Below are 19,175 nucleotides of genomic sequence, written 5' to 3' on the forward strand. Positions count from 1 at the left end.
AAATACCTGTTGATCCTACCTATGCTATGGAGATGAGGAGAACTGGAAGGTGTTCTGTAGTTCAAATCAGAAGCAGGCAGCCTAGGGTAACAACACTACTCCTACATACAGTATCTCACAAACGTGAGTAAACCCCTCACATTTTTGTAAATATTTTATTATATCTTTTCATGTGACAATGCTGAAGAAATAACACGTTTCTACAATGTAAAGTAGTGAGTGTACAGCTTGTATAACAGTGTAAATTTTCTGTTCCCTCAAAAAAAATCCAACACCAGCCATTAATGTCTAAACCACTGACAACATAAGTGAGTACACCCCTAAGTGAAAATTTCCATATTGGGTCTATTAGCCATTTCCCTCCACAGTGTCACGTGACTCGTTAGTGTTACAAGGTCTCAGGTGTGAATGAGAAGCAGATGTGTTAAATTTGGTGTTATCACTCTCACTCTCTCATACTGGTCACTGGAAGTTCAACATGGCACCTCATGGATCTGAAAAAAAAGTATTGTTGCTCTACATAAAGATGGTCTAGGCTATAAGAAGATTGCCAAGACCTTGAAACTGTGCTGCAGCATGTTGGCCAAGACCATACAGTGGTTTAACAGGACAGACAGGTTCCACTCAGAACAGACCTCGACATGATCAACCAAAGTAGTTGAGTGCACGTGCTCAGCATCATATCCAGAGGTTGTCTTTGGGAAATAGACATATGAGTGCTTCCAGCATCACCACAGAGATTGTAGCGGGGGGGGGGGGGGGTCAGCCTGTCAGTTCTCAGACCATACGCCACACACTGCATCAAATTGGTCTGCATGGATGTCATCCCAGAAGGAAGCCTCTTCTTAAGATGATGCAGAAGAAAGCCCGCAAACAGTTTCACGAGGACAAGCAGACTAAGGACATGGATTACTGGAACCATGTCCTGTGGTCTGATGAGACCAATATAAACGTATTTAGTTCAGATGGTGTCAAGCGTGTGTGGCAGCAACCAGGTGAGGAGTACAAAGACAAGTGTGTCTTGCCTACAGTCAAGCATAATGGTGGGAGTGTCATGGTCTGGGGCTGCATGAGTGCTGCCACCACTGGGGAGCTACAGTTCATTGAGGGAACCATGAATGCCAACATGTGCTGTGACATATTAAAGCAGAGCACGATCCCCTCCCTTCGGAGACTGGATGCAGGACAGTATTTTAACATGATAATGACCCCAAACACACCTTCAAGACGACCACTGCCTTGCTAAAGAAGCTGAGGGTAAAGGTGATGGACTGGCCAAGCATGTCTCCAGACCTAAACCCTATTGTGGAGAAGCGTAAGGTCTCTAACATCCACCAGCTCTGTGATCTCATCATGGAGGAGTGGAAGAGGACTCCAGTGGCAATCTGTGAATCTCTAGTGAACTCCATGCCCAAAAGAGTTAAAGCAGTGCTGGAAAAAAAATAACGATAGCCACACAAATTGGGCCCAATTTGGAAAAAATTTCACTTAGGGGTGTACTCACTTTTGTTTCCAGCGGTTTAGACATTAATGGCTGTGTGTTGAACTTTTTTGAGGGGACAGCAAATTTACACTATTATACAAGCTGTACACTCACTACTTTACATTGTAGCAAAGTGTAATTTCTTCAGTGTTGTCACATGAAAAGATATAATAAAATATTTATAAAAATGTGAGGGGTGTATTCACTTGTGTGAGATACTGTAGATACAGTACAGTGAGTGAGCATTGTCACCTAGAACAGGATGCATATTCCTGGAAGAAACACCAGGTAATAATAAAGAAAAAAAGAAAACAAATGCATTCACCACATCAAAAGACTGGTACGCTGATCAATCTAACATTTTTATTCCCGGGTTTAGATAAACTTTTGCTCATTTTAAACACAGCACAAGACAATCATCACTAGTACACTTGAAGATGCTTCTCCTTGCTTTTATTTGAATTAGTAATTTGATTTGGTCACAGGACAGCACAAATAAATACATGTAGCAATGTAGTACGCGCGCACGCTCTCTGGCAGGGTGGAAGGGTATCTTGTTTGTCTGGAATAGGCGAGAGACTCTACTTCTTGGGGGCAGCTCCAATAGATGCCTTCTCTTCACGAGTGATTGGGATAGAGTGTTCAGGGACATCAGCCAGTTTCCTGGGTCCACACACTGTCAGTACTCCATCTGGGGACAAGGATGAAGTGATGGATAGGGGATCAACATCCACTGGGATTTTATATCTTCTCTGGAAGTCTCTGGAAACATAGCCATGCTCATCCTGGGAAGAAATAATCCAAATTCCTTTTAGTCCAAAACATATTTTCTATAAAAAAAAAATTGTATTGATCAAATATCTGTAATTATATAAATTCAACCAAAAGATGAAAGTGAAAAAACAAACAAAAACCTGATATCATCAGAACCCTAAATCCACAGTTAATCCAGAGCAAGGCAGCAAGATCCTATCACCACGCACACATTGATGTTTCCCTCATATCCCACCCCCAGCATTCACACATTGGTCTTTCCCAAGTATCCCCCCACCAACACACACATTGGTCTTTCCCAAGTATCCCACCACCAACACACACATTGGTCTTTCCCAAGTATCCCACCACCAACACACACATTAGTCTTCCCAAGTATCCCAGCACCAGCACAGACATTGGTCTTCCCAAGTATCCCAGCACCAGCACACACATTGGTTTTTCCCCATGCATCCCACCACCAACACACATTGGTCTTTCCTATCTATCCCACCACCAGTAGTAATATTGGTCTTTCCCAAGTATCCCACCACAAACACATACTCCAATCTCTGTGAAGATTGGTAGTTTAGATTACACCATTCATTAATGTGCATAGGGCTATTGGAGAATGGCACCAAATCATATTCAGGTAACTGGAGTTATGGATACAGGATTCTGAAAATGTGAAGAGCATCACCGAGTTTTCTGTACTCTTTAAATTATTTTTGATGTGATAATGTCACCATAATACTGGAGCTTTTTACATCCCATATTAAATTATTGATGTATAACACATATGTCCCATATTTGTATAACCAATTTCAGTGGCGGCCCATCCATAGGGGGCGCCCGGGCGCTGCCCCCCCCCCCTGTAGTTAAAAAAAAAATGGGCCCTTTAAGACTTTAAGAATGTCGTTCTGCAGCGCCGCCCCCTCTGGCTCTCGCAAATAACATACATTCATGCATTGCATGAATGTATATTATTGTGGCCAGCTGCTGCTAGTCTATTCAGATGGCCGGACCTTGGGCGCCGACTACCTGAATAACGGCAGCTGGTTTGCTGTGCGGAAGTGCCTATCAGAGCCAGTGGCTCTGATAGGCTTTCCGAGTACAGCCCTCGGCTCCCGGATGTCTTATCCTCGGAACATACGGGGGGTGCGTTCCTTGGATAAGACTGACGGCCGTCTCAGCCAATCAGGTTCACCGATTCAGGTTATTGGTAACCTGATTGGCTGAAGCGTCATCGAGGGCGGGAGAGGACATCGAGGGACGTGGAAGCAGAAAGGTAAGTGCATTTTACAGGGCACAACGGCGATAATGGGCACAGAGGCGACAAAGGGCACAGTGGCATCAATGGGTACAGTGGTGACAAAGGGCACAGTGGCATCAATGGGTACAGTGGTGACAAAGGGCACAGTGGCATCAATTAAAGGGCTCAGTGACATGCACAGTGGCAACAATGGGCACAGTGGTGACAATGGGCACAGTGGCTACAATTAAAGGGCACAGTGACATGCACATTATATAAATATGTGTCAGATATACTGGTGCTATTGTGTGGTTCATAAAGTAGTCTAAATGCCCTATAATGAGTATATTGTAGAGCTCCTGTGTTTGAATGGCCTTAGACTGCACAGAAGGAGATTACTCCAGCACTCCTTAGCCCCTTAAAGAGAACCAGTCTAGTTAAAAATATGAAACTACTAACCATTTTTTGATGGTGCATGCTTTAAGGATGGCGTTACATAGGGAGTCACTACCATGAAGCAAGCAATTTCATATCAGGTGTCCCTACTCCTGAGATGCACTTTCTTGCTCCAGGTAACTAACTTGCCAGGTAATAAAGAACGGATAAGGATGGTAGCCCCAGAACACGACCTTTCAAATTGAAGTGGCAGCTTCCACTGGATGGCCCTACATAACCCTTTGATGTCTGACACACAGATCTCTAAGTGCAGACTGGACTAGAGATGGGTGAGATTGCTGACCTGACAGAAGTGATGGTGAAGAGTAATGCTTGCCCAAGGGCACAGTAACAGCATTTAGAATTTTAGGACACAAATTGTGACAATGTGTGGCAATAAATATTATAGATGTGCAATTTACCTGACGCTCCTCATGCTTTCCATGGATTTCAATGAAGTCTCCTGACACTTTAACTTTCAGCTCTTCAGGGGAGAAATGTTTCACATCAAGGTTAATGGAGAGCTTATCCTTCTCTAGTCTCATCTAAGGGGGAAAAAACACGCTTTAATCAGCTTTTATGAGTCTGCTTACATTCATGGTCAGACCCCTAATAAATTCTTACCGTATGCGATAAATATTTTTGTATCCACATTTATAGTACAAGAGAGGTGAACAGCCTATAAAAAACCCTACATCATCAGTAAAGAGTAGTGCGCTAATGCCCCGTACACACGATCAGAATTTCCGATGGAAAAAGTCAGACGGACCTTTTCCATCGGAAATTTTGACCTTGTGTATGCCCCATCGGATTTTTTTCATCGGAAATTCAGAGGAATTCCGTCGGAGTTTAGATAAAGAACATGTTCTCTTTTACTCCGATGGAATTCCGTCGGAATTCCGATGTGATTTTGGTCGGACAAAAGTCAGTGTGTACGGGACTTTATAGTGGGGTTAACAACATCTGCTGCACAGTTACTTTATCGTACGGTAATTATACAATTTCTGTTGATATTTTTGCTTTATATTTAGACTTTGCTAGTCTTTTTTACTAAATATATAAGAACTTATTGTTCAAGTGTTGTTACACCCATTTACAATAAAATGTCTTATAGGCATTGCCTTTTTACAATTTGCTTTGTAAATTGCTAAAATATGCAAATGTAAACTGCTATAAAATATCATATACATTATTTATAATATAATAGTTATATATACGAGAGTAAAGGTTTTTAGCACATATGTTAAAGGGAAGGTATATTGGTTCTACATATATATTTTTTTCAGGATTTTTTATATATTTAAGTATTTTTCTTTTCTTTAAGCAGGTAAATATTTAATAAAGTATAATAATATGTAACATACTTGTAGCCAGCAGGTGAGGCTATAGGCTCCTTTTTATGTTTTTATCAGTCTCATTTGACCCTTTGTTGTGAAAAGCATGTTTACAGTTCAACAGCTTAACCCCTTGTCATCGATGGGAACTGGCCCTTTAAGTGGGCTCCAGGTCATGTGTTCACTGTAATTGGCTACACAGTGATGATGTAATCAGGAACCCATCCTACCAGCTCCTGTTCGTTGGTAGTTGACCTTGAGCTGTTGGTGACAGCTCAGTCACAGTTATGAGGACACCAATGCCCCAGAACAATAAAGAAGCACATATATGCAGAAGCTGGGCATTAAGGACTGTGTTAAGCTGAAATTTACATATACATGTGAATAACTCTTTGCAGTGACATATCACTTATTGGATGGCTCTATTCAAGGGTTCAATCAAACAAAGGGAGCCTCAAGGCAGGCTGGTACTGTGCTGTCTATTACAAATACCCATGGTACTCAGGGAATCCTTTGTCATGCATTAAATATATATCAGTTTAATCATATCATCCTCAACAAAAAGTTTGTGCTTTGTAATAAGTGAGAACCAAAAGCTTTAACCACTTCCCGCCCCATTGCGGATTGACGTTTGCAATGTGGCTCTGTTATCCTTACGTCATATGATGTCCAACAGGATAAGCCGCGATCACGCCCCTGCAGGGGCACGCAGCGTGGGGATTGATGGTGCTGTGTGTCACTCTGACACACCACATCTCTGATTGTTGTAAAGAGCCTATGACGTAGGCTCTTTACCACGTGATCAACTGTGACCAATCACAGCTAATCACAGTGTGTAACCAGGAAGTGCCGGTAAACAGCTTTCCTCGGTTCGTGCTGACAGGAAGAGCCGATCGGCTGCTCTCCTGTCAGAGAGGGGGGTCTGCACTGATAATCATTGATTATCAGCACAGCCCTTATCAGAGGTGCCCACCACAGCTGCCAGTCAGTGCCCTTAACAGATGCCAATCAGTGCCCATCAGTAACGCCTGTCAGTGCCCTTAACAGATGCCAATCAGTGCCCATCAGTAATGACTGTCAGTACCTCATCATCAGTGCTGCCTATCATTGCCATCTATTAGTGCCCATCAGTGCCAATGAGTGCCGCCTATTAGTGCTGCATATCAGTGTGGCCTATCGGTGCCTATCAGTGCTGCCTATCAGTGCCCATCAATTCTACATATTAGTGCCTCCTCATCAGTGCCAATCAGTGCCACCTTATCAGTGCCAACTCATCAGTGCCCATAAGTGCAGCCTCATCAGTGCCCGTCAGTGAAGGAGAAAACTACATTTTATAACAGAAACAAAGAAAAACATATTTTTTCCCAAAATTTCTGTATTTTTTAGTTTGTTTAGCAAAAAATAAAAACCCCAGTGGTGATCAAATACCACCAAAAGAAAGCTCAATTTGTGGGCAAAAAATTATAAAAAACGTAGTTTGAGTACAGTGTTGCATGACCGCGCAATTGTCATTCAAAGTGTAACAGCGCTGAAAATTGTCCTGGGCAGGAAAGGGGGAAGTTCCCTGTATTGAAGTGATTAAACAAAACTTTCCAGATTGCTGTGGTAGTGGATTTTGTGAAATAATTCTGTACTTTACAATGCCTAAAATCTTGTAGACTGACTTTAAATTTTTTTTGTCCTTTCAGTGGTCAGTAGATGAAAACATGGCATTATTATAAAGAGGGTATTATACTGGAAATATGAAATCCCAGAGTATTGTTGTTTGCACAACAGCAATGTCATGACTAAGTGAATTGCTTTCTTTGTAAGACAATGATTACTGATTACATGGGAAGAGAACAAGAATTCTCTATTATGCGGCAAATGAATAGGGACCATTTCTTATGTAACCACATTCATAACTGTTTGAAGAAGGCTAAATTACTGTACAGGGTTATGCTGAAAGTTTCAATACAATATTTTATTTTTCTTTGAGTGAAAACATACTGAATCCAAAGAGAGCCAGGTAACTGGTATTCTTATGCCGCGTACATACGATCGGAAATTCCGACAAGAAAAGTCCGATGTGAGCTTTTGGTCGGAAATTTCGACCGCGTGTATGCTCCATCGGATTTTTGTGGTTGGAATTTCCACCAACAAAAGATTGAGAGCAGGTTCTCTATTTTTCCGACGGAAAACGTTCCTATAGAAAAATCCGCTCGTCTGTATGCAATTCCAACACGCAAAAAACATGCATGCTCAGAATCAAGCAGAAAGGCCAAACTGCCTATCGAACTTCCCAGTTGATCTCGGCTCGTTGTACATCTTGTACGTCACCGCGTTCTTGACGGTCGGAATTTCCGACAAGATTTGTGTGACCATGTATATGCAACACAAGTTTGAGCCAACATTCCGTCAGAAAAAATCCACGGTTTTCTTGTCGGAATTTCCGATCGTGTGTACGTGACATTAGAAGGAAATCAGCAATGACAGTTCCTATGTTTCTTTCAGTACAGGTTCCCTTTAAAGTAAAACCTTAGGCAAAATCTTTTTCCTTTTGGATAGAGTAAGGGATGTTTATAACCATGTAATTTTTTGGCCATCTGTGTTCCATTGGGGAGATTTCCCTTCACGTCCTGTCTTATAGCCAAACTGGAAGTGAGAGGAAATCCCTTCCAAAGTTAAGGAATCCTAGCAATAAAAATCTGACAGGTGTTCTAATCCGTCTCTACTCTAGAGAAAATGTTTTGCAGTTAGTTATATTTTAACACAAGTTTGTTGGATAATTTAGTGTAATGATTACATGCTGTACTTTAAGAGTTTAATTTTAGAGAAGAGAAGTATGGCCAGAGTTTTTTGGTCATAGCTCTCTTCTGGGTCAGAGGAGTGCACTTACTTTTACTCTCCTGTAACCCAGAGTCAGCTGATAGCAAGCTATTGTCGGCTGTCAGGTGACATCACAAAGCCCCTCCATGCCCTGAAAGGATCCCGCCCATTTTGTTGGGAACTTCCCAGCTGCCTGATTAATGGCTGGCATGGCTTAGAGCCGAAGCCAGCTGTGCCCACCCCCTCTCCAACCTGATGCTCCAGTGAGTGTTGGAGGGGCAGAGCGAAGAGCGGTGAATGAAAGTCAACGCTCTCTGTTCCATGAAGACTGAGAGCTAAGCAATCAACGCCATGTGATTGCTCAGCTCTTGCACTTATGCCCCATACACACATGCGGGATGTCCGACGGGAAAAGTTCCCGTCGGAAATGCTGAGGGGAAAGCCGAGAACCTGCTCGGTCAGTCTTTCCCCCTACACACAGCCTTTTTTTCCGACAGGAAAACTGCGATGGAGCTTTGGTCGGGAATCCCGACTGTGTGTATGCTTCATCACAATTTTTCCAATAGGAAAACTGGCAAAAACTGGTTCTCCTATTTTTCCGGCGGTTTTTGGGCAGTTTTCCCGTCGGAAAAACTGTGAGGAGCATACACATGGCCGGGATTCCCAGCCAAAAGCTCTCCTCACAATTTTTCCATCGGGAAAACGAATCGTGTGTACGAGGCTTCAGAGATGACATGGTCCAGTGGCAGCATCACACCAATGCTGCACCACAGAGGTGATATATATATATATATGTTTTTTGTTTTTTTTTAATTCCCATACTTAACGTCCATATGTAAACAGCTATAGTGTGTATGACAAAAATCCTTTTTTTTTAAATAAAGAAGGGAAGAGGTTAAGACCCCAACCATATATGTTTAGCTGACTGTATCCCATTTGAGAGCTTTCCCTTCATTTTCTGTCCCAGAGACAACAGGAAATGTGAGGAAATCTTTACATATTGTCATTGCAACTGGTGTCCCCACTAGAAGATTTTACCCTCACCTTTTGTTCTAGTGACAACAGTAACATTTTAGATTTCACAATATATTTTGTCTTTGTACCAATGGTCACCAGGGCAAATGGAGAGGGTGGTTCTCTCTATAGGGACACAGCAATGCAAAACCCAGCTGAGGTTTAAATCCCTCAACACTCTTTTTAAAATTGAAAAAAAGGTTTTGGATATACATACCCTTTCGTTTAACAGTATTCCATGCGAACATAACATTTCTGTAAGGTAACGATGTTATCCACAGAATTTGTTCCTGTGAAGAACTTGAACGTGAAGATCTAAGCATCTGGGTACCCAAATTCACTTACCTATCTCATCCTTTTCAGACTCAGCTGTTTAATATCATAAAGAACTCGAAAATGCATTTCCTGCAGAACATGCATGGGAATGCTGAATAGCTGAATTGCTAAAGCTAACTGGATAAATAGCTTAAATCCGTAAGAAAAAGTTGAAGAAGTGAGAATAGTTGGAAAAGTAGGAAAAGCTGAAAGGCTTTTTTTAAAAAAAGCTGTCACTAAACTGAATTATTGACTTTACAAGTTTGCAAAGAATAAGCCCAATACACACTTTTTCACAAAAACTGTAAAAGATATCAAACTGAAAAGATATAGCCGGATAGCTGAATATTTTGTGAACATTTTAAAGTTTGTTTGGCGTCTATAGGTGAAAGTATGAAGGAGCTGAAACTTTTGGGAGCGGAAGAGGATTTTAAGGATTTGAAGCATGCTCTCATTGACTTCAATGTTAAAAAAAGTGTTATAAAGCTTAATATTTTAAAAGGTATAAATAGTAGAAAAAAAAGTCCCATCATTAGCTGAAAGAGCTGAACATTTTAAAAGTTGAATGGTCTTAATAGCTAAAAGTATGCAAAAGTTACGGTACGCAGAGCCAAAAAACTTACGGAATAAAATTAAAATTGAAATTTAGAATAATAAAAAACGAATAACAATACTGGGAATGCTATTGAGCATTCCCACTAATTAAAATGAAGAATAATAAAAAAAACGAATAACAATACTGGGAATGCTTGGAAAGCATTCCCACTAATGAAGAAGATGGGAGACTCCATGATGAAGGTAGCAGCTGGCAGCTCCCAATGCTTGAATCCCCAGCAGGTAATAAGGAGCCAGGAAGTTTTTCCGACTACCATTGTTCTCCTATAAATCACACCTCACTTTTAAATAGTTCTTTAAAACATTAAATTATGTGCTATTAATTGACTAAATTAGATACTGGAAGCCTTACCTTAAAGTAAAAATACAAACAAATCAGCAAGTATATGAAGCTGAAACTATAAAAGCCCATTAATTTGCAGTCCTGCAAATACATAAACATTATAGCTTAGAGGTTAGTTTAGTCTACATACAAAATAGGGACTTCTCATGGTGCATTTCAGTTCTCATTGAGCAATACATTTAACAAATGCAGCCGTGGGCTTTTACTTGCTACTAAACTATCCCCATATTCTAACCCAGTGTTTGACAAATTTGCTTGGAATCTAGGAGCCAGCTAAAAAAGTTAGGAGCCAGAAAACGCACCCCGTCCCGACGAGCTTGCACGCAGAAGCGAACAGACCTCCTCTGTAACTCAAAACATGCAACCTGTAGATTTTTTTAAAACGTTGCCTATGAAGATTTTAAAGGGTAAAAGTTTGTCGGCATTCCACAAGCGGACGCAATTTTGAAGCGTGACATGTTGGTTATGAATTTACTTGGTGTAAGATTATCTTTCATAATATTAAAAAAAATGGGGATAACTTTACTGTTGTCTTATTTTTTTATTAAAAAAAGTGTAATTTTTTCCCAAAAAAGTGCGCTTGTAAGACCGCTGCGCAAATACGGCGTGACAGAAAGTATTGCATCGATCGCCATTTTATTCCCTATGGTGTTAGGATAAAAAATATATATAATGTTTGGGGGTTCTAATTAGAGGGAAGAAGATGGCAGTGAAAATAGTGAAAAATTACATTAGAATTGCTGTTTAACTTGTAATGCTTAACTTGTAATACCAGCGGCCACCACCAGATGGCGCCAGCTCACACAAGGAAGAGCTGGGGACTTCCGGGATTTGTCGAGCCCTGTTCTAACCTATAATTAAATTGGTTAGTTGCCCCTAAAGGGTTTTTCTTTTCATTCTAGGGTGCATGCTGGGGCGCTCGGTCACCTGTTTTGTTTTTTAGATCTCTCAAAATCTTGAAATCTCTCTGCTGGAGTTCCTGACCCCCCCTAGGTTGTGTGTCAGGACTCAAGAGAGGTGGTAACGTTGGTTGTAACTGGGAATTTAGGATCAGAAGTCTTCCCATGGGACTTGTTCTACAGATATAAGAAGCAAAGGGGGTTGAACTCTCAAATGTACATAATAGTTCTCAATAAATATGTCCTTTAAATCCAATGTTGTGCTATGCACCAAGACAGTCATTCTGCCTGGAAGATATTTTGCTAACAGGCATTAAAGACCTGAAAGTGTAGAAAATGACATAATATTCCCATATCTTGCCTGCACTGTGTGTGATGTGCCCTTGCTTAATCAGTGAACATAAAATGACTTGGGAAGTATTTTAGGAAGTGTTGTTGTTGACATACAGTGTAAGATTATACACAATTGCGCAATATGATGTAATGTGATCCATGCATATTAATAAGGGACTTTCTTGGCGTCAACTGATTTAGAACTGTATGATAGCTCAGCAATGTTGCCCTCTGCAAACACAGGACCAAAACAAACATATTATATTATCCGAAAAAACATGCAGAGGGTAAATAAGAGTATTTTAAAGCAGAAAATATGTTATACAATTGATGCTCCCTTTGTCTAATTGTAATAAAATAAATAGAATGACAGGTACATTTATAAAATTGAAAAATTTGTCTGTTAAATTCCAATTCAGTTATTACATAATGTAAGAGTAATGATGATGTCCGAATTCCAGTAACCCTTAGTACTGATCTGATTTCAGAATTTATTGCTTGCTGTCAGTTACTGTGCAATGATTGCTATTGCAATTTGATTTGAAAAGTAAGTAAAAAAATCAGTTGTTACTTTAATTTCCCTAAACTACACTACTAATCCTTATTGCAGCATTTAATAAGTACAGAAAAATTCTAATTTGACATTGTTAATACTAATTTTACTGTAATTTTTTTAAACATCAAATATTTACTATATGAAACTTACAGGTTTATCAAGTGTCCAAATGGATATAGAATGTATACAGTGTAACTGCTATGTTGTAGCATATGATTTCACATTGGTAAAAGTGCTTATTCTGTACCCTTGTTCTTTTACACCCTGCTTGTTGTCTCTTTCTATTTAGTATAGGCAATATGTAGAATTATCCATAGGTTATATTTCACATTGGTAAAAGTGCCTTTTCTGTACCCTTGTTCTTTTACACCCCGCTTGTTGTCTCTTTCTATTTAGTATAGGCAATATGTAGAATTATCCACATAAGTTATATTTCACATTGGTAAAAGTGCTTATTCTGTACCCTTGTTCTTTTACACCCCGCTTGTTGTCTCTTTCTATTTAGTATAGGCAATATGTAGAATTATCCACATAGGTTATATTTCACATTGGTAAAAGTGCTTATTATGTACCCTTGTTCTTTTATACCCCGCTTGTTGTCTCTTTCTATTTAGTATAGGCAATATGTAGAATTATCCATAGGTTATATTTCACATTGGTAAAAGTGCTTATTATGTACCCTTGTTCTTTTACACCCCACGTGTTGTCTCTTTCTATTTAGTATAGGCAATATGTAGAATTATCCACATAGGTTATATTTCACATTGGTAAAAGTGCTTATTCTGTACCCTTGTTCTTTTACAGCCCACTTGTTGTCTCTTTCTATTTAGTATAGGCAATATGTAGAATTATCCACATACGTTATATTTCAGAACTTAATTACAAATTATTTGTGCTTCTTTGCATAGATACTCAATGCCTTGGAAATTAAAGAGAGTAAACTTAGTTTGGCATTGCCCCAAAAGGCTGCATTGAATCCTGCCACTTTCTAAGACTACATATGTAACTGTACTAATAAATATAGTGTATTACACATTCAGTAGACACACAGCTGGGGATTACCTCTGACAAGCCACTTTCAATCCAGGATGGCAGTCTGAGAAATGGGTATTTGTAGTAGAATGGGGATAGTACTGAAGATGGGAACAAATCAGCTTCTTGGAGGTGCTCCCCAAAACACTGTTCAAACATCCTGTTTGGTCCAAAGAGGGAGTAAAATTGGCGGCGGAACCAGGGGTGTTGGATAGTTATGTCCATCTTCTTCTGGCTTCCAATGACAGCTGTCAGAGAGAGAGAACAACTGAGTGTTGAAACTACCCAACAAACCAAATGGTCTTATATACAAAGTTGCCAACCTTGGGCTCCTCCCTGGTACCCCAACATTGAACTTTCTGGAAAAGAGTTGTCAGGTGGCTTAATTATGCCACCACGCTTGTCTGCTCCCATTCAATAGTTAGATGTAGGATATAAGCAATGACACATCCTCTATTCAGTCCACATCCCATTGGATCAGCAAGAAGAGGTTCTGATTGTCTGTGACCTCTGTCTCCGTGTTTTGCACATTGGATTAACAGACAGGGGGATCATTTCAGCCACTGTTCTGTAACATGACAAGGGATGAGTTCATTTTCAGATCTGACAGCAGATAGTGTGATGCCAGCTTGCTGCAGCCAGAGAGTAGCTTATTCATTCCATTACAGTTCTGAATATCCCAGCGCTGGCTCTTTTCCCTTCTGTGGGTTTACTCTGTATGCAGTAGACTGGAGACTGTTATTTGTACTCTGCTTATAGAGACTAATGCATTATTGGCCACCTCTGGTTTCCCTGGGGATCCTTTCTGTATATTCTGCATACATTACTTGGGATTTTGTTCTTTAAATTAGGGGCATGTTTTTTCCCCCAGAATATTAGTACAGTCAAAACAGTTTTAGTACTGACTAGATACATCAATCTGAACTACAGAATATATAATTGATTATGTCAAACTAACGCTTAGCTGAGAATACTGTTGTGACGTCATCCATTAAAGAAAACCTGTACTGATGTAAAAATGCAGACTGCTGCACATTGCTAACCTCCTTCTGAAAAGGCTAGTTGCCTGGCTGACTTTAGCTGTGGTCACAGCCACAAAACCAGCATGCAGCATGTGAAAATAAATAACATTAGAATTCCTGATCTACATTCTTGCACAATCTACTGCATACCATAATGGAGATGTATAAATGTGATAAACACTATTTCAGGGCCCATACTTGCATATTGGTGATGAGGTTATAAGGAGTAGCAAGATAATGATAAGAGAAGTGACGCTATCTTCTGATACCCAACCTGTACTGCTAATTGAAATGTGCACCCCCTATATTTATTAAAGCGGAACTAAACCCATGAGTTTTACTGTTTCCCAAAACAGTTACTTTTAAGGCATGTCAGTAATGATAAATGTCACAGTTGCTTGTGCTCTGAACTAAACTGCCAAGCCATTTAATGTCTGGTGTCAGGGCTGTCTTAATGAGTGGGCACAACTGGGCACTGCCCAGGGGCCCCAGCTGCATGGGGGGCCCCTACACTTTCCCCGAAGCAGCTGGCTTCCATGCTGCCCAGAAATTTGGGGGCCCAATGGTGCTAGGTAGATATCTGGGGTGTAGAGGGGTCAGAGTGCTGGGGAGGCATCAAACTAGCAGATATATTATATGCACAGGACAGCTTTGTCAGTATGTAGTATTTTCCCCATTGTTTCTTTGCTGTACAGAATGATTGTTCATGTAGTTTAATGCGGAGCTCCACCCAAAAGGTGCAAGGCACCCACTTGTCTGCCTCCTACCTTTTTGATGTCTGTTTAACTGCATTGCCTCCATTGTAGGGGCCCCAGAGCATTACCCAGAGCATGATGCTATTAAGACAGCCCTGTCTGGTGTTATAACTGATCACACGTGCAGCATCATGGCAAGTGCTGATCAAAACAGACACCAATATGGCAGCTTCCTTGGCTTTAAAGGATAGGAGGGTTTAAATGATGTATCACATTACATCAGCTGTAGGGTGATCCCTAAGATGAACTACTGAGCACATCTGATGTTTCCGACTATTTTGGTTTAAGGGCCGTTTCACACCAAAACACAGTGTGAGAAAGGCGCGTTCCATGCGTTTTTACTGCACCACAGGTGAACTCATTGCCCTTCTGATCTGCATGCAGGTGCCAATGAATTGTTAATAGTACCTCAACCACAGATTGCAAACACAGTGCTTTGCCTGCACCCAGTCGCATGGTACTACAGTACCATGCGGTTTGGTGCAGTCCGTTTTGAAAAATTTGTGCTTGCACTACTTTTCCAAAGTCCATTTTTTTTCTCAGCCCATTCAAATAAATAGGCTGGAGAAGCAGACCACACAGGAACGCGCTGGCATTGCATGGGACTGCGCACATTCTGGTGTGAACCAGCCCTGAAGGTGGAGAATAACAGGGAAATCAGACCTATATTGCTATGTCAACTTAAAGAGGAACTGCAGTCTGTTCACACAATTTGTAATAAAAACATCTTTGCCATTCTGAAGCTTCCCTCCAACCACTTTGCATATTATTTTATATATACTATGATTCTGTAAGTGCCAAATATGCTGCAGAAATTTCCATCCACTGAGTCTGGCGGCAACCATTTTAACTGTGGGCAGCTAAAGCTGCTGCCTGTTCACTTCCTGGTTTTACACACACATACCTCCAGCTCTGCAGCTCTCATTGGCTTTCTTATGACTCATCCCCCCCTCCTTCCTGGCAAACTCTCTCGAGAGTCAGAGAGAGAGCTGTGCATGATGTCAAAAGCCTAGGCTTTTTACCAGACAATAAACTGGAAGTGGGCTGTATAAGGCATTTACTGGCAAAGAAAATATGTTTTACTGTCCAAAGTTAAAACAACAAGGGCAGAAGATTTAATAGATGGAAAGATTAAAAAATTACTGAAGTTCTGCTTTAAAGGAATGGGTAACATACAGTCAGGTCCATAAATATTGTGACATTAACACAATTCTAATTTTTTTGGCTCTATACAACACCACAATGAATTTGAAATGCAATGAACATGATGTGCTTTAACTACAGACTTTCAGCTTTAATTTGAGGGTATTTACATCCAAATCAGGTGAACAGTGTAGGAATTACAACAGTTTGTATATGTGCCTTCCACTTTTGAAGAGACCAAAAAAGCTAGGGAAAATTGGCTGCTCAGCTGTTCCATGGCCAGGTGTGTGTTATTCCCTCATTATCCCATTTACAAGGAGCAGATATAAGGTCCAAAGTTCATTTCAAGTGTGCTATTTGCATTTGGAATCTGTTGCTGTCAACTCTCAATATGAGATCCAAAGTGCTGTCTCTATCAGTGAAGCAAGCCATCATTAGGCTGAAAAAACAAATCAAACCCATCAGAGAGATAGCAAAAATATCAGGTGTGGCCAAATCAACTGTTTAGAACATCCTTAAAAATAAAGAACGCGCCGGTGAGCTCAGCAACACCAAAAGACCCGGAAGACCACGTAAAACAACTGTGGTGGATGAGCGAATAATTCTTTCCCTGGTGAAGAAAACACCATTCACAACAGTTGGCCAGATCAAGAACACTCTCCAGGAGGTAGGTGTATGTGTGTCAAAGTCAACAATCAAGAGAAGACCTCACCAGAGTGAATACAGAGGGTTCACAAGATGTAAACCATCGGTGAGCCTTAAAAACAGGAAGGCCAGATTAGAGTTTGCCAAACAACATCTAAAAAAGCCTTCACAGTTCTGGAACAACATCCTATGGACAGATGAGACCAAGATCAACTTGTACCAGAGTGATGGGAAGAGAATAGTATGGAGAAGAAAGGGAACTGCTCACAAGGCTCATGGCTTGGTTTTTCCCTGGGCATTCTCCAGGTTTTGTTGTTATCTGCTTTAGCCTTCCAATGCTACTTACTGCTATGGCCAGCTATAGATGGGGCGGTGGACATGTTTATGTTTCACCTGTGGTGCTTGTATTTATCCAGCAGCGCAACCAACACCTTTGCAGCCATTGTGCTACATGCTGGGTGTTTGGTGTGCTCCTGCACCTTTAAGGAGGGGTGGCTCCCCTTCAGTCCACCTTCCCTTATCTATCCATCAGAATGCATGTGCGTCCATTGTGGGGACACTCATTGTTTAGTCTTAGGACCACAGATTACAGGGTGCCTTGGCACGGCTCTGTGGCTCACGCATGCATTTGCAAATGCGTGCGGACAAAACCCCTGTTTTTAACGCATACTGTTAGACAGGTTAATTGGTTGTTCGGCGAGCTGGTCGGTAAGTAGGCTTGGTTTTTGCCTGGGCATTCCCCAGGTTTTGTTGTTATCTGCTTTAGCCTTCCAATGCTATTTACTGCTATGGCCAGCTATAGATGGGGGCAGTGGACACGTTTATGTTTCACCTGTGGTGCTTGTATTTATCCAGCAGCGCAACCAACACCTTTGCAGCCATTGTGCTACATGCTGGGTGTTTGGTGTGCTCCTGCACCTTTAAGGAGGGGTGGCTCCCCTTCAGTCCACCTTCCCTTATCTATCCATCAGAATGCATGTGCGTCCATTGTGGGGACACTCATTGTTTAGTCTTAGGACCACAGATTACAGGGTGCCTTGGCGTGGCTCTGTGGCTCACGCATGCGTTTGCAAATGCGTGCGGACAAAACCCCTGTTTTTAACGCATACTGTTAGACAGGTTAATTAGTTGTTCTGCGAGCTGGTCCGTAAGTAGGCTTGATTTTTCCCTGGACATTCCCCAGGTTTTGTTGTCAACTGCTCATGATCCAAAGCATACCACCTCAGTAGTGTCATGGCGTGGGCATGTATGGCTGCCAATGGAACTGGTTCTCTTGTATTTATTGATGATGTGACTGCTGACAAAAGCAGCAGGATGAATTCTGCAGTGTTGTGGGCAATAAAAAAAATGGTTTCCTTTTTTATTTATTTTTTGGCTTTTTGGATTATAATTTTTTTCTGCAGCAGCAAAATGAAATAGCTTTTACTTTTTCTGAGTCATAGGTGATCTTCCTTCTGCGTCACCATTTATAAAAAAAAAAAAATTCCTTTATTTAAAAAAAAAAAACTATACGTAAAGACAGATTTACCTGGCATTGTTTGTTATAAAAATCCAATAAAAAACATTTGTTAAAAAAAAGAAAAACTATAATAAAAAAAATTCCTTTTTTTTCTGTGCTGGCCATGTTATTAAGCCACAACATGCAGAATAGTTTGTGGTAGGGTTGTCCAGATACCGATACCAGTATCGGTATCGGGACCGATACCGAGTATTTGCGGGAGTACTCGTACTGGCGCAAATACCCCCGATACCTAAATAGAATACTTCCCCCCCCTCCCCCCCCCCGCCGCGGCATCGCGCCGCCGCATCGAGGGACATGGCTAGAGGGACATTGCTGCATATGTGAGGGACATGGCTAGAGGGACATTGCTGCATATGTGAGGGACATGGCTGCATATGTGAGGGACATGGCTAGAGGGACATGGCTGCATATGTGAGGGACATGGCTAGAGGGACATTGCTGCATATGTGAGGGACATGGCTAGAGGGACATTGCTGCATATGTGAGGGACATGGCTAGAGGGACATGGCTGCATATGTGAGGGACATGGCTAGAGGGACATGGCTGCATATGTGAGGGACATGGCTAGAGGGACATGGCTGCATATGTGAGGGACATGGCTAGAGGGACATGGCTGCATATGTGGGGGACATGGCTGCATATGGGGGGGACATGGCTGCATTTGGGGACACATTTAAAAAAAGTATCGGTATTCGGTATCGGCGACTACTTGAAAAAAAGTATCGGTACTTGTACTCGGTCCTAAAAAAGTGGTATCGGGACAACCCTAGTTTGTGGAGTGGATAACTTCCTCATGCTCTGTCATCCAGGCTCATGCTAGCTTGCCTTCCACCGCAGCTACCAAAGCAGCCTATTCCACCGACTCCTTGTCCACAGCTACTCCTTCCATAACCCCACCATCATGCACAGAGGAGTC

At 41.3% G+C, this 19,175-nt stretch overlaps 1 protein-coding gene across 2 annotated transcripts; it reads right to left on the minus strand.

Annotated features, from left to right (window-relative positions):
* Window positions 1–1,914: 1,914 nt before the first annotated feature.
* CRYAB (crystallin alpha B) lies at window positions 1,915–13,726 on the minus strand. Of its 2 annotated transcripts, none has more exons than XM_040325412.1 (4): window positions 13,496–13,726; window positions 13,203–13,420; window positions 4,346–4,468; window positions 1,915–2,313 (listed from the first exon to the last, which is right to left on the minus strand). In XM_040325412.1, the coding sequence occupies exons 1-4, from the start codon at window positions 13,584–13,586 to the stop codon at window positions 2,065–2,067; spliced, it is 681 nt and encodes a 226-aa protein (XP_040181346.1). In that variant the 5' UTR covers window positions 13,587–13,726; the 3' UTR covers window positions 1,915–2,064. The 2 variants fall into 2 exon arrangements, with proteins under 2 accessions (XP_040181346.1, XP_040181347.1); XM_040325413.1 differs by having other exon boundaries at window positions 1,915–2,268; window positions 13,496–13,710.
* Between the last annotated feature and the right edge of the window lie 5,449 nt (window positions 13,727–19,175).

The sequence above is a fragment of the Rana temporaria genome, chromosome 10 (assembly GCF_905171775.1).
Source record: "Rana temporaria chromosome 10, aRanTem1.1, whole genome shotgun sequence".
In the NCBI taxonomy this organism is placed as follows: domain Eukaryota; kingdom Metazoa; phylum Chordata; class Amphibia; order Anura; family Ranidae; genus Rana; species Rana temporaria.